This window comes from Aquila chrysaetos, chromosome 6 (assembly GCF_900496995.4).
Source record: "Aquila chrysaetos chrysaetos chromosome 6, bAquChr1.4, whole genome shotgun sequence".
In the NCBI taxonomy this organism is placed as follows: domain Eukaryota; kingdom Metazoa; phylum Chordata; class Aves; order Accipitriformes; family Accipitridae; genus Aquila; species Aquila chrysaetos.
In genome coordinates, this window is record NC_044009.1 from 18,514,965 (window position 1) to 18,539,141 (window position 24,177).

At 40.3% G+C, this 24,177-nt stretch overlaps 1 protein-coding gene and 1 long non-coding RNA gene across 3 annotated transcripts; one reads left to right on the plus strand and one right to left on the minus strand.

Annotated features, from left to right (window-relative positions):
* Positions 1-1,151: 1,151 nt before the first annotated feature.
* On the minus strand, positions 1,152-4,948 carry LOC115343420. Its single transcript, XR_003924120.1, has 2 exons — positions 4,191-4,948; positions 1,152-1,704 (listed from the first exon to the last, which is right to left on the minus strand). It is a non-coding gene; the product is annotated as an uncharacterized LOC115343420 (long non-coding RNA).
* Positions 4,949-5,135: 187 nt separating this feature from the next.
* On the plus strand, positions 5,136-24,106 carry WDR75 (WD repeat domain 75). Of its 2 annotated transcripts, none has more exons than XM_030018157.2 (21): positions 5,136-5,273; positions 5,399-5,528; positions 6,420-6,485; positions 7,151-7,244; positions 9,142-9,266; positions 9,592-9,662; positions 10,195-10,311; positions 10,874-10,962; positions 11,782-11,940; positions 12,285-12,344; positions 12,434-12,549; positions 12,964-13,136; positions 13,934-14,097; positions 16,300-16,483; positions 18,333-18,427; positions 18,855-18,950; positions 19,537-19,706; positions 20,293-20,352; positions 21,466-21,606; positions 21,688-21,779; positions 23,832-24,106. In XM_030018157.2, exons 1-21 carry the CDS (start codon positions 5,188-5,190, stop codon positions 24,037-24,039), a joined length of 2,496 nt encoding a protein of 831 aa, XP_029874017.1. In that variant the 5' UTR covers positions 5,136-5,187; the 3' UTR covers positions 24,040-24,106. The 2 variants fall into 2 exon arrangements, with proteins under 2 accessions (XP_029874017.1, XP_040980344.1); XM_041124410.1 differs by having other exon boundaries at positions 5,163-5,277.
* The last annotated feature ends 71 nt before the right edge of the window (positions 24,107-24,177 follow it).

The following is a 24,177-nucleotide window of genomic DNA, read 5'->3' on the forward strand; positions in this document are numbered from 1 at the left end:
AGCCGAAACCAGGACAGTAAATTATCGTTTAAAATGCTATTTTTAAGGGCTAACACTGTAAGGAGAGAGTAGTACAGATAATCTTGAATCCCTTTAGATGGTGGGAACCGCTGGTGGTGCAACATCAAACAGGCCCACGGTCCATGTGGAGCATGCTGGGCAAACCCCCTCCATCGAAGAGATTCTCCCCTTCCAGCGATGAAGACCCTGCCACAGGATATTCTTACAAGAAAACCACTCTGTTGGTTATTTCCACCGTCAAACAGAGGGGATATTCTCAGGAGAACTTCTTGCTGCATTCTTAAAGGCAAGGCCACACAGGTGGCATAGCCGCTGGCACGGAGTGGGAGCTGCCTGCAGGCTCCTCTGTCAGGGCGAGCCGGCCGAGCTCCTCGCGTGGCCGATTTGAGAGACACCGGAGAGGCCCGAAGGCCAAGCCGTACGCGCAGCGCAGCACCGCACCGCACAGCGCGGGCCTGGGCATGCTCAAGGTAACTGTGCCGTGGATCACCAGCTCCTTGATGTACTACAGTCTTCCGGTCAGGATCACTACTCGATGTGGTAACAGGTATTAAGATGAGCATTTGCCATTTAATTCTCTCTGTGCTTTTTCCTTTTGATGACGTGTTGATGTTCTCACGGTCTCGGACAAGATGCCATCATCTGTGGACGACTGCTAAGGAAACAGTACGCTACGCTACGGAGTCACTGCAGGTCACCGCCTTCCCTTTGACTGTAGCAGATGCAGAAGCAGAACACAGGCGTGCCGTTTACGGTTAAGACTGGGCTGAACAGCGATCTCTAAGGGACACCACAGCTCAAGCAGGTTCCACTTTCCTAGGAGACTGGGCTTTAAATACGGAGTTCTAACTGTTGCAGTCATGCTTCTAGCACCCTCTAGTGTTCACGGCAGCCACGAATCGTTATTACAGCGGGGACATGATCTCATCACAAACCAATTCTCCTCTCTAGGAAGAGCTGCTTTCCCAACCTGGAAAAGAAAACTACTGATGTGCTCCACTGTAGGAGCTTCCCACAACAGCATGCGTCCCTGTCACATACCGAGTTGTAATCTCTGCCATGTTACACTTCCTTTCAGTAAATAAATGAGATGCTAGTTTTCATGTACCACAGAATGGAAAACAATGTAATTTCCCCTCAAATAAATGTATTCCCCAAACTGGAAATTAACATATGAATTCACCGCCTTTGCTTTAAGCAAGTTTACACAGGCAAATAGTAATCAATTATTTGAGTCAGTCACATCACCTCCTAAATGATGGGGTTATAAAAATGAGCAGCCTTTCTTGTCTCTTACTTCATTACAGAAGACTGCAAGGCATAAATTTCAGAACCCTCTTGTACTCTTTGTAATCCCCAAGAGAGTCGAGAAAAAAAAACACAAAATGGAAGACCTGTCACTATCAGTGATTTTTTTCTATTACTTTGATTTATGATGACAAAAAGACATTCAAGACCAACACTGGAGTTTACAAACAGATGAAATTTTGAAATGTACCAGATACATTGCCCTCATGCTCAAATTTCAGCCAACAGGGATCTCAATGTTAAAGCAGCGTGCAGGGGACAGCAAGGGAGCTGATCATAGCTCTCTTTGAGCAGCCTTCAGAACAATGATACGTAGCTGTATATTCTATTAAGCTGCAAGGTTGAGATGAAATGAGGTCCAAGAAAGTAAGAGATCTGCTGAAAAGAAAGTCAAATGTAAAATATAATTAGCATTTCAAAACAGTTTTTGTCCTAAATTGTATTACTGACTTCATGAATTACAATGGTACAGTAGTGTATCACACCCTGCCTTAAGGAGCTGTCATTCTGCTCCCTTGAAGTCAGAGCTGTGGCTTTTTCCTGATCACTCTTACACTGCATTATTTATATGGGCTTTCACAAATGTTTGAACAGTTAAGAAATTTACAATCTAGACACGGTACATAAACCTAACTAGTAACATTTGTGTAGAAATAACTTGCGTCTTTGCCTGGAAGGATTTCCTTCTAAGTTTATAATATATTCAAAAGTAATTCTATTTTAATCTATGACATTAAAAATAAATGTTTCCGAACTACAAATGCATTCTCTCCAATTAGTTTACCTAGAATTACTTACACAGTCACACCGTGAATTCTAAATGCAAACAAATCTTTGGCCCATACATAGACTATTTGCTCGATTCATTGCAATACATAAAAAAAAAAAAAAAAGTTGTAAAAATTACACCTTGTACTACTTACAATCACTTCTGAAAGAGTCACAAATCAACTCCTTCTAAATAACCATCAGGCTGAACACACTAGAATTCTTACTGAATCAAAACATTACAAAACATTACTCTGGGAGAGAAAAGGGCAAATTTCTTCAGACTTACACAGACAAACATATGAATTTTATATACTGAAAATGTAAATTTAAACAAATAAACCAGAAAACCATACAAAGCCCCACTTCAACCAAATTAAAACAAACAACAGGTTAGATTAGTTTCATTCCTTACTCACTTGAATACCACAAACCAGATACATTCAGTATCTCCTACTACCCCAGCCCCCCAAAACTGCTACAGGTAAGTTTTGGTTCTTTATACACCCGTGCATCAAGCCACATTTTTCCCACTTAACAATACAGGTTATGACACTGAACTAAAAGGCTAAGTGCATTTAAAAAAACAAATAATAAAAAAAAGTTTTGTTTAACACACACAGGACTGCTAGTAAATTTATGGCAACCATTTTAACTTTGAATCCAAAAACTTTTTAGACTTCTTTTAAAAAGAAACTTTGGGAAAATACTATCAGTTGCTTCATGAAGTGAGACCTGACCATAAGCTGTATACATAACCTTACATTCATTAAATATGAGACAAGGTTTTCAGGATCAAATTTCTTTATTCATAACATCATAGTAGAAAGACACTCAAATGGATGAAAAATATAGCAATACAAAGTTTAAATTAAAAAAAGAGAGAAAGGAGTAGACAAGAAACATATAGCATAGGGTCAGAGCAAAGATAGATAAAATAAACCATATGCTGCCAGTACCAGTGGAGAACAGTTCCCCCACAGCACAGTCACCACTTTCAGCACTTGGTTTCTCTGCTTCCAGCAGCACAAGTAAATTCATATTTTCCTCCCCATGCTTAAGCATTAGAACCCCGTAATGCAGCTACAATTGATGTGATTTCAGTAGTAAAAGACCATTTGCTAGTTACGATATACAGGTTTTTTTCCATCTATAGGTGCACTGTCTAATTGTTCTAAGTAACACTGTCCAAAGATACTAGTAGCACTATTCGAAATATGGAACCTTACAGTGAATTGGATTGTGTCACTACAGTAAACCTGGTATTTACACTCCTAGTTTGGGGGCAGTCTTCAGTTCTACATGGTTTATTATCTTCAAAGCTCAGGACCGACTTCTTAAAATGATAAAATGAAATGTGCATTACAACAGTATAATAAAAGCATATGCATTAAGATGCACAAGATATTTGCCTTTCCTCTTCTTCAAGACGAAAGCTAAACAGGCCAAGTTTCTGGGTTTTAACTAGGCTCGACTAGATTCAGTGTAGACTCGGACTAAAGAGATAAGAAGACTTTTCCCATTCACATAATTAATGTGGATTAAATTTAAGGGGCTATCTTTTCCTAGAGACCTTGCTTCCTCCCCCCCCCCCCCCCCCCCCGCCCCCATGCTAGAACTCTGGCTTTACTCAATATCTGTGGCTCAGAACTCAGTCATGTCATACTGTCCCACACAGGAAGAACATTAGAGAGCATCTGCCTTCACTTTCTAAAATACTCACCAGAATGAGAGAATGACACAGCTGCTAAGCCCAACAGCTGTAATTAGGCAGAACTTGTAAATTCTGCTCTCAGCTCCAGAAAGTCCGTACTGTTTAACTGTTAAAGCATTTGAGATTAGGAGCCAAGTTTCCGGATGCATTATGCTCTCTCACACCCATACCCAGTTCCCTATAACCACAATGCTCCAATGCGTACGCTAATCTGCCCATGTGATCCTCACTTAACCTCCAAACTAGAACTAAATCAGCAATTATGAAAAGCACATAACTTGGCCTACAGCAGGGTAATCACATCTAGCCCTCCGGAATACACCTGTTACTCTTGTGGTCGTTTTAAGTGGGACTGTTTAGAAATCAATTACAAGCATACCAGAGATTGTTTCAATAGTGTAAACGGCAGCCAAAAATACACAGCTGTGCAAGAATTGTAACTACTATTCTAAAGCAGAAGTGAAGGGCCCAGACAGCATAAATCATGCCTTATTCCAGATGTTCAAATCGCTTCTGACCATTTTCCTACAGACGCGAGAACATCATGTCCTCCACCACTCAGCAAACTCACGAGTCGTCCAAGTCAGTGAATAGCTGAGGTTTTCACAAAGCATACCTATCCATTTCTTCTGCTCAGCCTTTTCTGCCCACTTCGGCAAGGGAGGTATGCGGTTTTCCCCTCAGACTGTCACGCCCGCGGAATTCCAGACCCCGCCAGAGGCCTCTCCCTCGCAGCCACCCGGCAGCCTGCGCAGCCCTCGGTAGCTTCGGTTCAGCGGCCACCCCCCGGGGACCAGAAGAGACCCGTGTGCTCGGGTGACTTCGAGCGGACGAGGGGTGCCGCGCACCTGCAGGCGCCCGCCGGCCGATACCAGCGGAGCCGACCGCATTCCTGCTCCGGTGCTCCCTCCGTCCCTCCAGCGTGGGAATGGAGAAGGGCGACCGAGGCCAGGGGAGGGCGACCGAGGCCAGGGGAGGGCGACCGAGGCCAGGGGAGGGCGACCGAGGCCAGGGGAGGGCGAGGGGAAGTTTCTGCGGGAGGGCTGGACTCGGCGGACGGCCGGGCTCTCCCCCGCGGGCGGCGGTAGCACCGTCCTGGGCCGCCTCCGAGCGGCAGGCCCAGCCCGGCCCGGCCGTTAAGGGGCGGCGGAGCGCCCTCAAGCGCCGCGAGGGCGCACGCGCAGCCCGCCTTCCGCGCGCGCCGCGGCCCGAGGAGCCAACCAGCGCCGGCGCGAGGCCGCCCCAGCCGCCATGCCGGCGGCGGGCGGAACCGAGCGAGGAGCCCGGGCACCATAGAGTCGCGGTGGAGGGTGGGGCGAGAGCGGCCGCGCTCGCCGGGGGCGGGGGTGAAAGGTCGGGGGTTCCGCCGAGGGAAGATGGTGGCGCCGGCGACGCTCCGCGTGGTGCGGTGTGGCGGCAGCACTCTCCACGGTGCCAGGGCCGTCTTCTCTGCCGACTCCAAGCAAGTGGGGGCCGGGGCCCACTCCAAGCCTTGAGGGGGGCTCCTGAGCTGGCGTCGCTGCGGCCTGCCGCTCGCCCCCCTCCCCTCCCGCGGGCGGCGGGGTGACGGCTTTCCTCCCCCTCCAGGTACCTGCTATGCGCCGCCGGCGACTTCGTGAAGATGTACAGCGTGGCCACCGAGGAGACGCTGCGGGTGATGGGGGGCCACGCCGACCTGGTGACGGGCGTCCAGCTGAACCCCCACAACCACATGCAGGTTTGGGGGGGGGGGGAGGTCTGGCTGTGGGGGGTGCTGGGGGTGCTCCTGCCCCCCTCGGCTGGGCTTACGTGCCTCTGCGGGGGCTGTCCCGGGTGTTGGGGGGGGTTGGCTGGAAATTGAGAACGAGCTGGAAGCGAATATAGCACGGTTGAGCTCACGTTTCTCCAAAATCTGCCTGGGAAAGTAAACGTTATGTCTGTTTTCCACAAATAAAAACGTGAAGCGTCGTGTGGATTACACTCGTTGAATGGAACGACAGGAAAATGGAAATAGCAGCAAAAATCCCATTTTTTGGATAATTCAAGGGGGAAGAGGAGCACGTGGGAAAATCGACAACGCTCGCTGTCATTGCTGTTTCCCCCTGTCTAGCTGCTGATACAAACGTAGATTTGACTAAACCCCTTTAATTTGCCCAGTGGCTCTCTGCCTACCAGCAGCTTGCCTTCCCTGTTTGCCGCTGCTCCTGCTCTGGCTCTCGGTTTGCTTGGGTTTTTTTGGTGTCCATATATAAACAAGAATTCTTTGCCCAGATCAACTGCATCTGCATATTATCTATGCAAAATCTGATGCAAATGTTAATAGGTGTTCACATAATGGGTATCTGTGCATACTTGGTTAGTCTCAAGTGATTAAAAACAAATACCTGTTGTTTCTTTCACACTTCATGAGAATGTATATTGCAAACTAGAAGAGTAGTGTTCTATTTGCATTGCACTTTATTTGAAGGCCTCAGAAAGCTGGTCTGTGTCCTGTATTTTTGATGTATTTGATGATTCAGCCACTCGGAATTGCAGTTCTATTCATCAATCCTTCAACTTTTAAGCTGTGATTTTATGTAAAAGCTGGCTTTGATATATTACGTTACCTTTTTTCTATTTTTTTCTTCAGCTCTATTCTTCCTCTCTTGATGGCAGCATTAAGCTGTGGGACTTCATGGATGGGATTCCCATTAAAGTATGTTGAGTTATTCCTGTTGAGAACATGTCAAAATTATTCTTGATCCACTGGTAGTAGAATAAGGATTTCTGCAGCTGTTACTACAAATGGGCACAAATCAGTCTTGAGATGTGTTGGTCTGCCATTAACACAGCCTGAAAACCATCTATTTTTGGCAGTAATAGAATGTGGCAATTGATGTGTGTGTCGCTGCAGAAATTCATGATGATGCAGAATCTTTTGGGGAAAAAGGTGGGATATGAACTGACATACTAACTTTGCTACTTGCTGCAGTTCAGAGTCCAGTGTAGCTCTTGGGCAGTGCGCTGCAGTTTGTGATAGGCCAATAGGAATTGATATGACAGCTTGAAAACGTGGGCTGCTAACTGTCCTGTTGCTCCCATTTTCTGCTAAATAGAGGCAGAGGAGTAAGATACTTCCAGGTTTTTCAGTAAATCTGATCTCTTACACTTTATTAGTACTGTTTTAACATTTGTATTAGTCCTTAATAGAATAAAGGTCTTTTTTTATTTGTGTTAGGTTGAGAATTTTAATTAATACACCAAGGTTTCTTTAAAGCAGGTGTGTTTTCTTTATTGTAAAAACTTAGCATTATTCACTGTTGAAAACCATACGCACGAGTGTAGTAGTTGTTAACCTCCTTCCCTTATTTTTTTGTTCAGACTTTCACGGTAGGATCCAAACTTCTGGCACTGTACGCACTTGCTAGTTCTGAGGACTCAGTGTTTGTTGTAATTCCAAAGAGTGGTGAAAGAGGTACGGTATGATTAGCATCATCCTTCTCATCTAAGTCATTCTATGTCTAAGCTACTGTCACATCGGTGAATGGTATGCTGCAAGAACATGCTTTAATATATTACTTTTAAAAATATTTCTTAAATCCTGTGACAGATTGTGGTGGGTTGACCCTGGCTGGACGCCAGGTGCCCACTAAAGCTGTTCTATCACTGCCCCTCCTCAGCTGGACAGGGGAGAGAAAATATAACAAAGGGCTTGTGGGTGGAGATAAGGACAGGGAGAGATCAACTCACCAATTACCGTCACGGGCAAAACAGACTCAGCTTGGGGAAAATTAACTCAATTTATTACAAATCAACCAGAGTAGGGTAATGAGAAATAAAACCAAATCTCAGAACACCTTCCCTCCACCCCTCCCTTCTTCCTGGGCACAACTTCACTCCCGGATTCTCTACCAACCCCCCCAGCGGCACAGGGGGACGGGGAATGGGGTTTACGGTCAGTTCATCACATGTTATTTTCTGCCGCTTCGTCATCCTTGGCGGGAGGACTCATCACACTCTTCCCCTGCTCCAGCGTGGGGTCCCTCCCACAGGAGACAGTCCTCCACGAACTTCTCCAACGTGGGCCCTTCCCACGGGCTGTAGTTCTTCACAAACTGCTCCAGCATGGGTCCCTTCCATGGTGTGCAGTCCTTCAGGAGCACACTGCTCCAGGGCGGGCTTCCCATGGGGTCACAAGTCCTGCCAGAAAACCTGCTCCGTGGGCTCCTCTCTCCACAGGGCCACAGGTCCTGCCAGGAGCCTGCTCCAGTGCGGGCTTCCCATGGGGTCACAGCCTCCTTCAGGCACCCACCTGCTCCAGCGTGGGGTCCTCCACAGGCTGCAGGTGGGTATCTGCTCCACCGTGGACCTCCATGGGCTGCAGGGGGACAACCTGCCTCACCATGGTCTTCACCATGGGCTGCAGGGGAATCTCTGCTCCAGCGCCTGGAGCATCTCCTCCCCCTCCTTCTTCACTGACCTGGGGGTCTGCAGGGTTGTTTCTCTTATATGTTCTCACTCCTCTCTCCAGCTGCCTTTTCTGTGCCCCCTGCAACTTTTTTTCCTTCTTAAATCTGTTATCACAGAGGTGCTACCACTATCGCTGATTGGCTCGGCCTTGGCCGGCGGCAGGTCCGTCTCAGAGCCGGCTGGTATTGGCTCTGTCGGACACGGAGGAAGCTTCCAGCAGCTTCTTACAGAAGCCACCCCTGTAACCCCCTCCACTACCAAAACCTTGCCACACAAACCCAATACACAGATGTCTGCAGTCTTGCATTTTGTACCTTTTTTCTGTTTTCATTCTATGACATCTATTTTTTTAATATTTGTCTAGAAGGTTGCCTGTCTTCACTTTTGAAGCATATACTGCATGTATCTGATGCTGTAGATGCAGTAAATCTTTAAGCAGTGCTTACCGTGATACAGGGTATGCTACAGTACTTGACACTCCTTTTCCATCTTAGGCAGTATTAACATGAGTAGACTTGTCCTATTTAACAGTATGCTTAGATATGTTTTTCCCTAGAATTTTGTCTGAAATAAATACAAATACAGCTTGACCTTACTCTTAACTATATTGCTATGAATGTCACTTTGGAGCAACAGCAAATGTTGTGCAACTTTGCTTGGTTTTTGCTTACAGTTGCACTGGTATCCACTACCTAGTCCTCGATCTTCAGTGCTATTGTTTGAATCAAAATATTTGAAACAATTATTTTTTGAAAGGTATTACAAACTTTTTCAAACTTATAAAAAATTTTGGAAGGTACTAACATGTTACTTTTAAGGTAGCAGGGGTGCAGATCCCCTTTGTAAGGGACGTACATAAACTTGTTCATAAAAGCCTTTTGAACAGATTTTTCTTTGGTCAGATACATTCCAACTGGTCTCAGTTAAGCTGACAAAAGCAGCAGGCCAAGATTTGGAAGCCAAGGAATTGTCAGTGGTTTTGGATGGTGTGGATGCGTCACCGAAGCATATTGCATTTGGAAGAGAAGTATATTCACTTTTGGGGTTTTTTATTTCTGTTGGGTGTTGGTTGGTTGGGGTTTTTTTTCCTCTCAGATGAACTGTATGCTGTTTATGCTTTTATACAAGCACAGCAGCACTGAAACAAAACTGAAGTTACATGAATCTGTGTAAGACCTATGCTTTCTTTTATTAAAAAAAAAAAAGAAACAACACTTATAATAGGAAAATATTTACTTAACATCGGCTTATATGTTATTTCCAATTTTAAGTACTTTGTTGTGAAACTTTTTTTTACATTCATGTGTAAGAACATAATCTGTATGTCCTAAGTTGTTGTTTCACTATAACAGGGTGAATATGTGGCATCAGTGAAAGAGGTTAATCTCCAAGTTTTTTTTTTTAAACGGAAACAGTTGAACAGGTAAGAATGAAAATGTCAGGTATTGATTCAGTCCAATAAATCATAAATGTTTGTTAACTGGTGATGTGTGCACACGTTATTTTATATTTGTCAGCAACCATTTGATATGTAGTCACTATATAAGAAGCTTCCGGTAGAGGCAGACAATGAGGTGCTGCACCGGCATTAGTAGCTTATCTTTTCAGCTCAGGCATGTATTTTTTTCAGGTAAATGCTTAGGCTGATGCTGGACTGAAACAAGTGACAGTTTGGTCAGGGCCAAAACAGGGACAGGAGGGGAAGAAGAAAGAGAAAGAGAGAGAGAAAGAAGGAAAAATCTTTCAGCTTGATTGAAGGCAAAGAACTAATGAAATAAAGAGAAATAAGTCCATCACTACTCTTTGGAGAGTGCATGTAATTTTGACAACTTGGAAATGTTTAACTTTACTAGTCAGAATTGGTTTTATATGCATTAGCTGATCTTTTTGAAGCTTTGTTTAAAAAAAAAAAATAACCCGTGATCTAATTAAAGTTACTTTCTTAACTCTTGAAGGTTTTCTGTAAGTGCAATAAAGACAAAAAGTGGAAACAATCACTTCACTTGCATAGCATGCCATCCTACAGAGGATTGTATCGCAACTGGCCATGCTGATGGAAAGATTCGCCTCTGGTATGCACATTTTGATTCAACTGTGTACCCTATAAACTGATGTGACTATAGGAATTAAGTGAAACCTGAGCAAAGCAGTCTAATTTGTCCTTAGTGTTGCCATTTTCAGAAGTCTTAATGAGGAAGGCCCTGTGAAGCTGCAGTACTGACATTGACTTCAGGGTACAGCTTCAATTTAATGTCAAATAGGAAAATACTCCTGTTAAGCTATGCTCCACAAATCTAAACTGTGTTTGGAAAAGGTAATGCAGGAGCAGCTGAAGTAACTCTTTATGGGCAAGTAGAGTCCTAGAGAGGGAGCACACTAGTGGAACTGCGTGGTTAAGAACAATATGCTTGCCAAGTTGCTCAGTATGTCTAAGATGCACGGTGTGCACCAGGAAGGCACCGAAAACCTGCTAGTGTGGTTCTTTCCCTCCCTTTGTATCACTTGAGTATACCAGAAACTCTAGTCTGGAAGTTAGAGGAGAGGATGGTATACTTGATTCAATTCAATTTTTCCTTTCGTTTGCTCTGTTGTTGATGTTGTGCTTAAAGAACTATTCTGTTCCTCCCCACATAGGAGGAATTTCTACCACAAGAAAGACTACACATTTTCGACACTGCACTGGCATCATGATACTGTCATGGATCTAGCTTTTTCTATGGAGGGTGAGTAAAAAACAGAAAAAACAGGAAAAAAAAAAAAACCACCCCAACACACAAATAAACCTCTCAAAGTCAAAGGAGCTGCAGCAGGGAGGGAAAAATCAATAGAAGTTTGAGTTTGTCCACTTACTAACAAATTAATTTCTAGAATTTTAAATATTTCCGGGAAGGATCTAAAATAAAAATGGAAGCAGTTGTTATTTTTTTTATATATTCTGATTGGCATTAATAACATCAAATATCTACCTTCTGTGGTAGAATGTAAAATCTAACCCCTCCTCTTACCTCTTTTCCCCCATCTCCACTCTCCCTTCCCCTGCCCCTCTCATCAGTAATACTGATGAGTTCTTGCCAGAGTCTTACTTGCATCCAAATAAAACAAGCAGTCTTGTCTGAGCTCAAACCTAGTGACAAAAATACAGTTAACTTTTATCTGAATTGTGTGATCTGAACTATTCTCCTTAGGATATTTTTTTACTGCATAGTACTTCTGATGGAATACAGCTGAACTGTTCTACTTCTAACACAAATACTCAGCTGATTCAGAAAGAAATGGGATCTATTACTCCAAAGCATAGTTTAAATTTTACTGTAGGCACAAATTCTTGTTACTTAGTCCAAGTTTCTCTAGAAATTTTAACACGGGATAATGAGAAATGTATCTATTTGTGTTGCCCAGGCTAGATATGAGGAAAATTGCTCTGTATATGGCAGTTTAAGAAAGGTTTTTGAGAAACCTATGTTCGTCTGTCATTGTAAACACCTATGCTGATGGTATTTTTTTAAGCAAAACCTATAACTGCATTTTTATTACCGGAAAAGGAACCAGCTTGCTGAGTGGCGGAGTTGAGTCTGTTCTAGTTTTGTGGCACAATGAATCAGACTGTCAGAAGGATTTCCTTCCTCGTTTGGGATCTGCTATTGAGTACATCTCCATGTCATCTGATGGCGCACTCTGTTGCACCTTGCATACAGACAACAGTAAGCCAAAACATATTTTAAGTATCATTTAATGCAAAATGGAATGCAAATCTGTATGAGCTTTATTTTGTTAATCTCAGATGAATTAACTAGGTACTACATAAAAGTTCAACATTGATCTGAAAGAAAAGGTGCTTGAAGTGATCTTTTGCTCTTTCATCAGTTCTGTGAGTTTGCCTGGTGGCTGCTGTAACTTGGCTTTCCACCTTGATGTGGGGGTGTCATAAATTGAGAAAAGTATACATTTATAGGATTAAGTACAGTTGTTATGGTCCCTTCCCCACCATGAGATGTGGTTACATTGCAGAAGCCTTTTGCAAGACTTCGTCTGCTTTTCCTTTCAGGAATTACAATAATCAACAGCAACTTAAGATTTTCCAAAAGTATTCAAGGGCTAATCAAAAGTAAGTGCAATAAAATTTATCTTCCACTTAGAGGACAGAATGTGTCACTTCCCATCTTAGGTCATTTGTCATCTGATTTTTATTGCCAGGTACAGATGTCAAAACTGGTCTAGTGGTTGATCCTAGAACCAAAGCTTTGGTCCTGAATGGAGAGCCTGGCCACTTGCAGTTCTATTGTCTCCAAAGTGACCAACAGCTGTTCAGTGTAAGTTGGATGGGCTTGTACTAAAACTTTAACTTATTCAATCAAGTAAGTTATGTGTCAGAATTTATTTGAAGACTTAATATGGCAAACAGGAAAAAAAGCCAGCATCTATACCATGGGACTGGATTTCAAACTGAGATGTTTTCAGCTTTGTGGCAAACTTCTTTTACTTGTTAAGCATAGCTAAATGTTAATAGTTGAATAAATATCAAAACAGTGTGCTGCTCCTGTTAACATTATTGTGGAATGTACATATCCTAGTTATGCTTTCCCCGCTTTTTTTTTTTTTTTATGCCACAGCCCAGTCAGTTCTAATCTGTCCTTTCAGAACATTTTTCTCCATGGTTTTATGAATGATATCTCCAAAACTACACTTGAATTTTGAAATTTAATTTTGGCCTTGTTGTTTTGCAGTTGGATATTGTGCAACGACAATACATTCATCAGGCAGGTTTAAACCAAGCTGACTTGGTAAAAGTTGCGTTTAGTGCACAAGGCAAGTGGTTAGCAACAGTAGAAGAGAGAGAAGAAGTAACTGACCCTGAGTTACAATTGAAGCTGTGGTTCTATGATGAAGAAACACAAAGGTAACAATAATAGAGCTGGCCTTCTAGGTGTCAAAATCAAAAGTATCACACAGTTATTTACACAGGCTTTGTTTTGCGAAAGCAGGGTTTTTCCAGACCAACTAATAAAATCCTAGGGAAGACCCTAGGGAGAGTTTACCATGCATGCTACGCACATCTGAAACAATGCACAGAGCTGACATAAATACAGATTGGAAATAATTGCTCTGAATCTAATTTACTTATATTGATCAGACAGGCAATTTTAACCATAGGACTTAAATTCACATATTTACTTGGTATTAACAATCATGGACTTAACAGAATGGTTCTATAGCTTGTTCAGTTTTCCCACCTTTGTCTAATCCATCATTAATTGATTAGTTCTTCTAGGGTACAGAAGATTATGACTTTATTGTTGATTTTTTTTTTCTTTAGTCAACATATGCATCTGGTTTATATACTTCCCTGATTTTTTTTATTTACAAAAAAGAAAAAAATTTTATTTTTGACTATATAGTAGCTATGTGACGGATTTTCTAAGTACTGGAAAGACTGCCCAGAGTTCAGGCTGAATATTTGAGAGTGATGCTTGCTTAGTGATAATCCTTTCGTGGTGCTGGGCTACAATCTCTCTTGCTGTATGGAAGTGATTAGGGAAATCTGATCTGTAAATGCAATACCATTTAGCTATCTAATTAGACAGAAGTTTCTTTGATTCTCCTTCTCCCTGCCCCTTCCAGAATCATCTTAAATGTAAATCTTCCCCAAGTTCCAAATGAAATAAAACAGCAAGCTTCTGTTTTCTTTTCCTATAGCTTTAAGCTGAACACTAGAATAAATATGCCCCATGAGGACCACATAACAGACATGTGCTTTCGTGAGATGGATGAATTGGAAGATGACTCTCTGATACTGGTAACAGCTGGCAGAGACTGCGTGTTTAAAGTCTGGGTGATGGTAGAAGACACTGATCCAGAAGGTACGTACGGTCAAAACGTAACTTACTCTTACTTGCCACCTTGTAACATGCTATAGAAATTCTGACCCTAACTTCATTCTTTCAGAACTAGGCCCTCAAGGCCCATGCATTTCTCTGTTTCTGCTGTTGCATGGAGTACTGTGTTCCCCTGAGCATCCTCTGTGATGGAGTTCTCTCATAGTTTTGCAGTATTATGGACTGATATGGAGGTTCCTGAAATAGCAAAGACCTTGCTGAGCATGCTGCGGAAGGGAATAGCAGCTTGTGTTGATTGTTTAAAGGATTATTTCTGGTAATGATTTTTCCATGCTAGGAAAATGGATTTTTGTCATTCCTCTGGGCAGTCTTTTTATTTGAGGCTTCTGGTCAAGGGAGCAGGATGCAGAAATGTGTCATTCTGTTTTAGTTGACTTAGTGTAAAATGATAGCATTTTGCCATTCTGCAGCTCCACCCCTTCAGAATTCATTTTTTTTACATCCTTCCTTCCCACTAGATATTTGAACATCCTAGAATGGATATTTAGGATCCACTTCCAAGATACTCAAGTAACCAAATTTCATCTCTCGGAATGCATGCTGATGTTCACTTGTTTGAAAGAGAACATCTGAGGGATGTGTTACCCTGTATGCCTTTGGATGTGAAATACAAAAGGTTTCCTGCTTCTTAATTTCCTTCTACTTAAATGTTACTACAGTGCCAGGCACACTTAAGTGAGCTGGAACTTTCCTGCCACTTGGATGTCTTATCTTTTCATGTTCCCAAATAGATGTGGTAGTGGTCTTGCTGAACGGCTTGCAGTTTGGTTTGTGTTTTCATGGGCAGGTGAGAACATGTTCAAAAGTACTTTCGAACTACTAAGGTTTTCATTTGGCAAACTTACTTTGCCAAATTGACTTTCTCTTTCAAAGCTGTTTGTTCCCCAACAGTGGCTGCTCATGAGAAGAAAAACAAAAGCTTTTATTCATTTACTAGGATTTATGCATATATTTACTTAATAGCAACTCCCTCAGTGGTATCTGAAAGAGTGGGTTTTTTTCTTTTTCTTTTTTGTTTGTAAATGATTCTAAGCCTGGATTATATCTTAACTTAATGAGCAGATACTTTGATCTTGAGTACAGTATCGGCTGGGGATGAAACCTAATGGGGTCTGTTTCCTTCAACAAGATAGTTTTGTATCTGCTGACTGGCCTCTTGCCGGGGGCGGGGGGGGGCGGTATTTTTTGTTTGTTTTTTAAGTGACTATACAGAGTTCTGTTTCGTGGCATGTGTAAAAGTACAAATTAGTGCTGACTTCTGTGGTGTATTTGCCCAGTGGAGGCAGCGTAGGAATGCTCAGGTAGAAAGATTCAGCTTCTGTGCAGCAAGTATTAATAAACTAATTAGTTCCTAAGTAGAATATACCCTGTCATGTGTTTATTTGCAGATCTCTCACTGTGCCTCTAGATGGTGCCATGCAGTTTAAAGTAGTGAATTGTTTCTGGCTTTTTTTACAGGCAGGTCTTTTAATCATCAACTTGTAGCCATTATATAAAGGATGTCTTAGCATAGGGTGAACTTATTTTCCTTTCTTTCCTCATCCTATTCGTATGTTTCAAAAGCATGCTGTATGAATTTATTTATACTGGGAAATGTATGTTATGTGGTAAGTACATCACTTCGCTTCTGTTTATTTCATGGTAATTACCAACAATGGGAAAGGTATCCCAACTGAATGCACTGGCAGGTTAAGCACGCTGATAGGTCATTTTGTGATCCTCAAACTTTATGTAAATGGACTATGAGCTTTGTTGGACTCAAATGCAACCTGTGTTCAAATTTTAGTAATGCTCATGTTCTTGCTACATTTTTGAAAGAACAGTATGTTTCAGAACACTAAATGTTGAATCTACTTCAGTATCTTTTTTTCTTTCATCTAACATCTGCTTATTCGAGAGCACAGTTAATGTAGTTGGCAAAGTAAACATGAGTATTGTACCATGCCAATCTTAGGATTCACTGTTCAAATGCAAAACTGAGGACAAATGGAAAACCAACTAGATGTTTCTTGTACTAGAACAGGACAGAGTCTCTGTACTCTTAAAAAATGTAAGCCTTCTGAAACAAAACTGTCTTGCTCTTGAGCCTATTTTGCAGCCCTAATACTTGATTTCTTCTTTCTTCATGTATAGACTTGAATTAACTAGCTTGTTTATTCAATGCAGCACAGCAAAGTGTGAGCTGGAGCTGTGACTTTGTAGGCAGCTACCACAACTACCAAGCTACTAACTGCTGTTTCTCAGAAGATGGCTCTTTGCTTGCTGTTAGCTTTGAAGAAACTGTCACTGTATGGGATTCAGTTACTTGGGATCTTAAGTGTACGTTTTGCCATCCACCTGGAAAAATAAGGTATGTTTTTCATCTGTTTTTTTATGTCTTACTTGAACTCTCGAAACAGAAAGACTCAATTCATAGTAGTCCAAGACCTTGTATATATTCACATTAACATTGAATTTAACAGTCTTGAGTTCATATATAGAAAAGACTCTATAATGGCTTTTGGGTCATTGGTAACTTACTGTTAAAAATAACAAGATCAGGCTTTGCAGTTTCATCTTCTTACCTGCTTATGACTCCTGTACCTCCCATACACAAACATGTATCATTGGGCACACAGTAGTGTGTTAATAGCCCATCTCTTTTTCCCATTAATCTAGGAGTGAATCAAAGTACTGAAAAAGTATAAATATAGGAATTTTGTTCTTTATTCATGTACACATGCATACAAATAGAAATTATATCAATAAACCATAAAGGCATATTGACCTTATTAGCTGTATCATAAAATACATATCTTGATCCCTTGGCAGACTATCCCAGCATGCTCCATTGTGTGCTGTCACGATAAAAGACATCCTGAAGGTCTAGATAGCATTCTGTAGTGTAAGGATAATGAAGAATGGCATAGGTCGATGGTAGAGATAAAAGATAGAGACTCAAAGAATAGGACAGCCTTAATAGTGAGTTTCTTGGACCGTGCAAATATAGAGCAGTTTCTGATCCAGGTAAGGAATCATTTTTCTTATGATGATCTTGAAAAAATAGGGCAATAGGTGACCTTACTGGTTCATCTACGTAATCTCTGTGCCAGATCTCTGTATCTAAACAATTGCTGAAACAGGAAGATGCTACAAACCTACCGCAGCATTCTCTTTCAGTGCTAAGGTTTTTCTAACTGCTTCTCAAAGTCATTACTGCAGTAATGTTAGAGGTATTTCATAAACCTGCTTCCAGGAAACACCTAAAATGGAAAGCAAAATATTGCATGGTCACAATGTTTTAAAGACTCTGACATAAAGAATCATAGAAAGATACAGAGATTTCTCACTTCCATGTATTTGCGTGTATGTTTGTAAGCTTTTCTTTTGTGTGATCAAGCCCGTTTTGTTTATACCGCTCCTCTAAGATTAGAAATTGAGAAACATGATTCTAAAACTGGTGTGCGGGAAAATCGCGGGAGGCATGTAAGCCACGTCTTTACTGTATCTGTGGAGAAAACTTCTCTTGACAGCTTGGTAGAGCAGCAAGCTTTTCCCAGGCCAGCTGCTCCTTTTGTAGCCTTTACTATATGCTATATTAAAAGGAAATAAATTACTCTAGGACTATATTAAATGACTGTATTAATTGCATAATTTCAAAAGGCTATGTTTATAGAAATTCCATCCCTTATTAGCTTTTTTGAAAACTTTCTATAGCATTAGCAATCAAAAGGCTGTTCTATTATTCTCAAACAAGAGAATGAGAAGTTAAAATAAGTGAAAACAAATTACACGCTTTCTTCAGTTGGAGCAGCCTGTAAAAAGAATTGCTTTTTTTACTACTCTCTTTCTAGTGCTTAGAGCGATAGTAGGAATTCTTAAATATGGAATTTATTTTCCAGTCCCGATGTGAACACTTACTATTACTTATGGGTTTGTAACTTACTCGAGAGCACAAAATCACTCCTTGAAATCAGTATGTTGTAGGAACATATAATTCTTATAGATTTATGCATACTGTTAAATCTCCTGGACCTATCTGGTGGTTGCCTCTGAAGTTTCATACTACTAGAGGTGAAAGCAAAAAACAAATTTCTGATTTAAGTATCAGAACTAAATCTTAACTGAATGTTTTTTGTGACTTACAAATCATTGCTAAATAGAGAAACAAAGATGAAATCTGAAGGTCACTAACTTGTTCTGACTTTCTACTTCTGTAGGAACATCTGCTTTGGGAGACTAACATGTTCCAAGTACCTTATTGGTGCCACTGATTATGGCTTTCTGTGTTGCTGGAACCTGCTCAGTTGTGCATGTAAGATCAGCTTAAATATGTGCTAGAGTGGTAATATTTAACACTTGAATTTACTATGAAACCTTAAAATAATTCTAGTTTGATTCCAGATTGACCCACTACAAAATGTCCCGTGGAAATGTAATGATTTTCATACTTCAGTCAAGATGGTATCCTGTCCAGCATGGATGTGCTTTGTGTGCATGTGCATAGTAAATTCCAAGTTAGATGATTGATAACACAATAATAGCTAGTATTTCCTACATTTGTGTAGAAGTTGATAGTATTTGTGTATTTTTATTCATCTGGGAATAAATGAAGTTGCATGCCTCTTTCAGAGGTTAAGGCCCTGTGTGTCATTCCCATTTGACCTTTTGTTTGGCAAAGTAGTTGGATAGAACTGAATGCCTTCTTTTTATGTCTCACTGTTGCTGTGTTTGCTTTTCAGTGGAATGGAGTGCCCACCTCAACGTCTTGGTTCTGCAACCTGATCCCCTTTCAGAACATATTGCTGCTGTCTCATGGCTCTCAAAAGAGTCCAGCTGTAAGTACAAAGGCTTCTTTGACAAGTAATAGTCAGTAGAATTTAAAACTGTGAAAGCATAATTTAGAAAAAGTTTTCTTAGAAGTCAGTCCCATGAAAGCCGTAAGACAGATTTGAGTCTGTGTTTGCACCTGTGGAAAACTGAGGCATGTCTGACAGCAACAGCCAAGTAAAGCATGTTGGTTCCCATCTTTTCTTCCAACAGTTAGTTTCTGGTACAGGAATTGGCACAGGATTAACCGTGCTGTCTGGGTGAGGGCTTTGAATGTTCTTGACCCTCTCCTGTAAATGCAAAACTGGTTGAACTGTACAGCTATGTTTTAGAGCTTTGACTATAAATTCTGATTACTCTTGCTAGAGCTACTGTTCTACAGAAACATTAATTTCCAAGTATGTGCTCTGGATTGGAGTACTGTGAAAGGTACCTTCTATTATGCAGTAAGGTTATCCAATTATAATTCCTGCAAACTAGTCCTTAAAGGCAATCCTGTCCAGCCCTTACTGGGTGTTATACATAGGGCTTTGACAGCTGTCCAGGAAGGTAAGAATTTCATGATTTAAAGAGAAGACATTCTTGGTTTTGCAGTGTTTGTGTTTAAACCAAACGAGCCACGGCCAATCTATATCCAGAGAAACCTTTGTAAAGAAAAGATCCAGCTTGCTGCCTTCGTTCCAAGAGACGAACCTGAAACAATTGGCTCAGAAAAATACCATTGGCTAAGAAGATCCCAACTGTTTTTTCTTACAGATACACAAGTAAGAAATAGTGATTGGCAGGTGGTTCCTGGGGGAAAAGTGGTTTCCTGAATGTGGATTGATACAAATTCAGAGTTCTGCTGTTGAGTGTAGGGGTTTCGTTTTGTGATTTCAAGGCGGTGTAAGCCATGCTTTGTTCTTTATTAAGAGGTTTTTAACTGCCGAAACACCTTAAGTTCAAAATTGATTATTTACTGGTTTTCTACTGCTAATAGTTTCTGCTGCCTCATTCATACAAGAAACTAGATAGTTTGGGAAAACTGCCTGTGCTGTTTAACTTAAACAACCACCTAGCAGCTGTATTATTGCTGATTATCCAAATGTTTCATATGATACTCAATTTTCCCTGTAATTTGTGGGTGGGTGGGGGTTTTGTTTGTTTTCCTAAAATGTCTGTATAGAACTTCTAGGTCCATTCCTGCTTCCTTTCAGTTTCTTTATAAAATAAAGAGGAAGAGATGTGTTTGCCTCTTCCGTTTGACTGACAAAAGCTTTTGGGCCATTCGGAAGCTTCTGTAGGCAAGGTATGGAAATAGGGAAAGCAGTTTCACATACTGTAACTCTGCTACATCATTCTGTATTTTAGGAACTAATGACGCTTAGCGCAAAGTCTCTAGAAGAAAGGCTTACACCGTCAAGCAAACAGGTACGTCTTATAGAAGTTTTGACAGAGATGTACAGTGCAGTTAAATTCTGTTGGTGTTCAGTTCATCAGACTCAAATTCCCTTCTGTCATGAAAATGCACACCAGATCCTTAGATGGAGTCATAGGCACTTAGCTGAAGGGGCAGTAATCTGTATTTGCTTATTTATTGACAGAATTGCTGTTTGTAAAAAGCTTTAAAAAAAAGAAGTATTAGTAAGCTACTCCCTCCTTTTCTTGTTTCCCCTGAACAAAAAAATGATACTTTTCTAAAAGGATTCAGGTTACACAGATGAAGCAAAACCGCTGATATTTGAGTAAGCTCTTTCCTTATCTTGATTTCTTTAACACTTGGAACCTTGAGTGTGGCCTGAACTGCACTTTGATGAGAACGAACAATTGTCAGTCAATTATGACTTATCAGTGGGAAGGAATTTCAAAATTACATTCCAGTATGTACTTCTGTGGAGGAGTAGTCTGGGAAATTTGATTTTTTTTAAATTCATGTTGAAGAAGTGTTTCATACCCACTGAACAGAATAAAATAGTAGCACTTGATTGATTTGGTTAGATAAAATAGATCAAAGTAGAAGTTAGTATCTTTCTAATACAAAATCCAGTGGGAATGTGGTTATAAGCAATCAGTTTCTTTGGAGGGTGGGGGAATATTTGAGTACTCAGATTAAGGTATATTGATCTAGGAAAATGCCAGAAGGGAAGTTGAAATGTTTTGCTTCCAGTTACATAATTAAATAACTCAGCAGATGATGCTGGGGTATAAATGATCTTTTAGTCATAAGTGGAATGTGAAAGCCATACTTAGTTTTTCTGGCACACACTGCAGCTTCCATATTTGGAAGTTAATTGGTACATCAACCAACTAAAATCTGGTGTTCTTGAATCCAGATCCAGATTCTGGAGAGTTTTACTACCTCTGTGTAGGACTCTTAGGATGCCTGACAGAGAATGAGTACAAAGAGCCATATGGTTCAGTTGAGTTAAATTTGAGTGTAGAGTTTTGTCAGCTAGGTTGATTCTGAATTTTGGTAACTCAAAATGAGATAGAACTTAGATTTGTGACACTAAAATTCTACTTAAAACTTTCACCTTTTTAAAGCTGGCAGTAGAAGAAAGTCTTCCTGTGACCCCATTTAGCTTGCTATTGGGAAAGCACAGACGTCAGCAATCACAAGAGGATATAGACCTTGGAAAACTAGTTCATAATAAGCACAAGCAAGATTCACCTGCTGTCAAAGAGGTAGGACTAACTACAGTAAAGTGTACAAACAAAACCATGACAAACAAAAGCTTTCGTAAAGCTTCTGTTTTATCTTTTCAGCTTTTGCACACTCCAGCACATGTTTTGCCATCTGCTTCCTTCCTCTGTCCTATATTTATTAATTCACTGCTCATCTCCAAAGAGAACAAAAGGTAAGAAAAATTGAAGAACTCTCCTTAGTTATTATTTTCAATTATGTACATCTTTGTCTGAAGTGTAAAAGCAGTTTTCCAACACTCTTCATTCTTCTATTGACATAAGTTAGTAGAACACTTTATTGTGGCAAGTGGGGGTTTTTTGGGTTTTTTTTTTGTTTGTGGTTGGTTTTTTTTTTTTTTTTTGGAACAACTCAGTTTTGGGGAGATATGCAGACTGGCTGTTTAGTCTATTGGCTGTTTTTGCTGCTGTTTGGCATAATGTGCTTGTACACAAAATGTTGCCTTTGGTACTCAGTGTTCTTTATGAATTTAGCTTTATTTGAGGGATTTAATGTTTTTAGTGGTGTGTTTGGATAAATGTCAGATTCTCAACTTTATTTGATATTATGATGACTTCCTGCACAATTCTTGGTTTCAGTTTCTAGATACACCAAGAAGTTAGTCCTTAGGTTTAATATTAACAGTTTGTTTAGAACTCAAATTTCATTCCTAAATAAGCTACGAAATACGAGTGTATACTGTGAACACAATTAGTTAGCTGAGCTTGTCTTACAGTGCATTAATCACAATTTAATGGAGTAGTTTGATAGGTACTTAAAATGCATTGTAGCTTGCTGCTCTGAGATTGATGTATGCTGCTAGAAAATAAATGCAGGCACAGGGATTATGACTGTAGTCTTGTATTAAGATTAATATCTTGTCCCTTATGCTGAAGCCAATTAAATGCTTGCATTTTTTGTGCAATCTATTCTTTAAAGCGTTTAATGAAACTCTGCCAAGCCAGAGGTGAAAATGTGTCATTGGTATTGGCTGCCATTCTGAATTTGCAAGCCCAGTGAGAGGATGGTTTACACTGCCAGTGTTTACCCAGAAAAAAACACCAGTTTGAGTAGTTTTTGCATGTGCATTATATTCTGCCATAACAACAGTATAATCAGTTCTGCTGCGTTGTGTTGGCCAGTATTGCTAGCTTTCTTACCGGATGACACAAGTAAAAGTCTTTTTGCCACATCAACAAAACACCGGCAAAAATCTAATACAAGAAATATATGGAAACTTGCATGTCGTTTCAGTACTGAAGAATTTGGGAGTTCAGTGGCCTGTGTAAATATTTGCACATGTAGAGCTTGTACTTTGACACTGGTAATTAGTATGACTGCACATTTAAAGTTACATATAAGGGCTGTAGGATTGGGCTCTTGAAGAATGGCAAGAATATATCACTGTATAGATTAATTTTCTATTAATGCTAAATAATTTTATTTTCCTTGGTAGTATAATATTAATGTATTATACATGTTTTACCATTTACATTTTGTGAGTGATAGTTTGTATTAGAACAGATGATTTTTAGGAGATCAGTACCATTCTGCCATGCAGGTCATTCCTAATGAGATCCAAAATATCTATATAACAGACATTTAAATTAATACTATTAATTACGACACTGTAAATGGTAACTGTTCGATCTAATTCTTTGGAAGTGTGCTTTCTACTTCAGCACAAGTTTAACTCAAAGTCAGAAGGGAGTAGCCACTTTAAGCACCTCCCTATGTTTAAAAAAAAAAAAAAAAACAACAACAAAACAAACTTTTCTTCTTTTCTAGTAACACTCTAGGTATTGTAGAAATTTTTAAGACCAAGTGACCTTTTTCAGATTTGAAAGAGAAGAATGGCCACCTTGAATATTGTCTCATCTACCACAGTATCCAATGTTGCCGCTTCTGTGGGAGTGAGAGATTATAGCTTCTTACATAATGCTGATCTGCCTGTTCTGACATTATATACTGTATTTGGAGAAAGAAAAATATTTTGTTTAAGTTTACTTAAAACATAGGACAGCTGTTTGAAAAATGGCTTGTAATTGAGATGGCAAGTGTAGTAGTTTGTAAGTAGCCTGAGATTAAAAAAAGAAATAAAATATATTGTTTGTTTAGTTATTTGCATGATAACTTGCCTCTTTCCTATAGTATGTGATACTATAGTATGTGAAAGTGCCCATTAATTTCATTAATTGGGTTGTTCCTAATCGTCTTCATCTTACAGTACTGAAGAAGTTGCTGATGAAGTAGAAATGGAAAGTGAAAAAACAGAGGATGATTCAGATGAGGAAAGAGGTGTTACTGAAATGGAACAAGAAGATACAAGTCCTATGGAATTATTAGGAGAGATGACATGTAAACTGTCTAAATCCCAGGAAAAAGAGTTACGAAAAATAAGAAAAATGGACTACAGTTGGATATCAGCTTTCTGAACAGACATCTTGTGGTTTTTATACTGTAAGCTGAAGCTTTGCGTATTAAATATTCTTCAGAAAAGTCCTTGGAGTACTTTGGCCATAAATTTTAGCAGCTTCTTATTTCCCTAAGAAAAGAGAACTGGGGTGAGGGAT

Excerpts from the sequence above, each read along its gene's own strand:
- WDR75 (XM_030018157.2), top strand. The coding sequence starts at position 5,188 with ATGGTGGCGCCGGCGACGCTCCGCGTGGTGCGGTGTGGCGGCAGCACT. Across the intron at positions 7,245-9,141 it reads TCCAAAGAGTGGTGAAAGAG|ATACATTCCAACTGGTCTCA; the intron begins GTACGGTATGAT and ends TTCTTTGGTCAG. Across the intron at positions 21,780-23,831 it reads ATCTCCAAAGAGAACAAAAG|TACTGAAGAAGTTGCTGATG; the intron begins GTAAGAAAAATT and ends TTCATCTTACAG.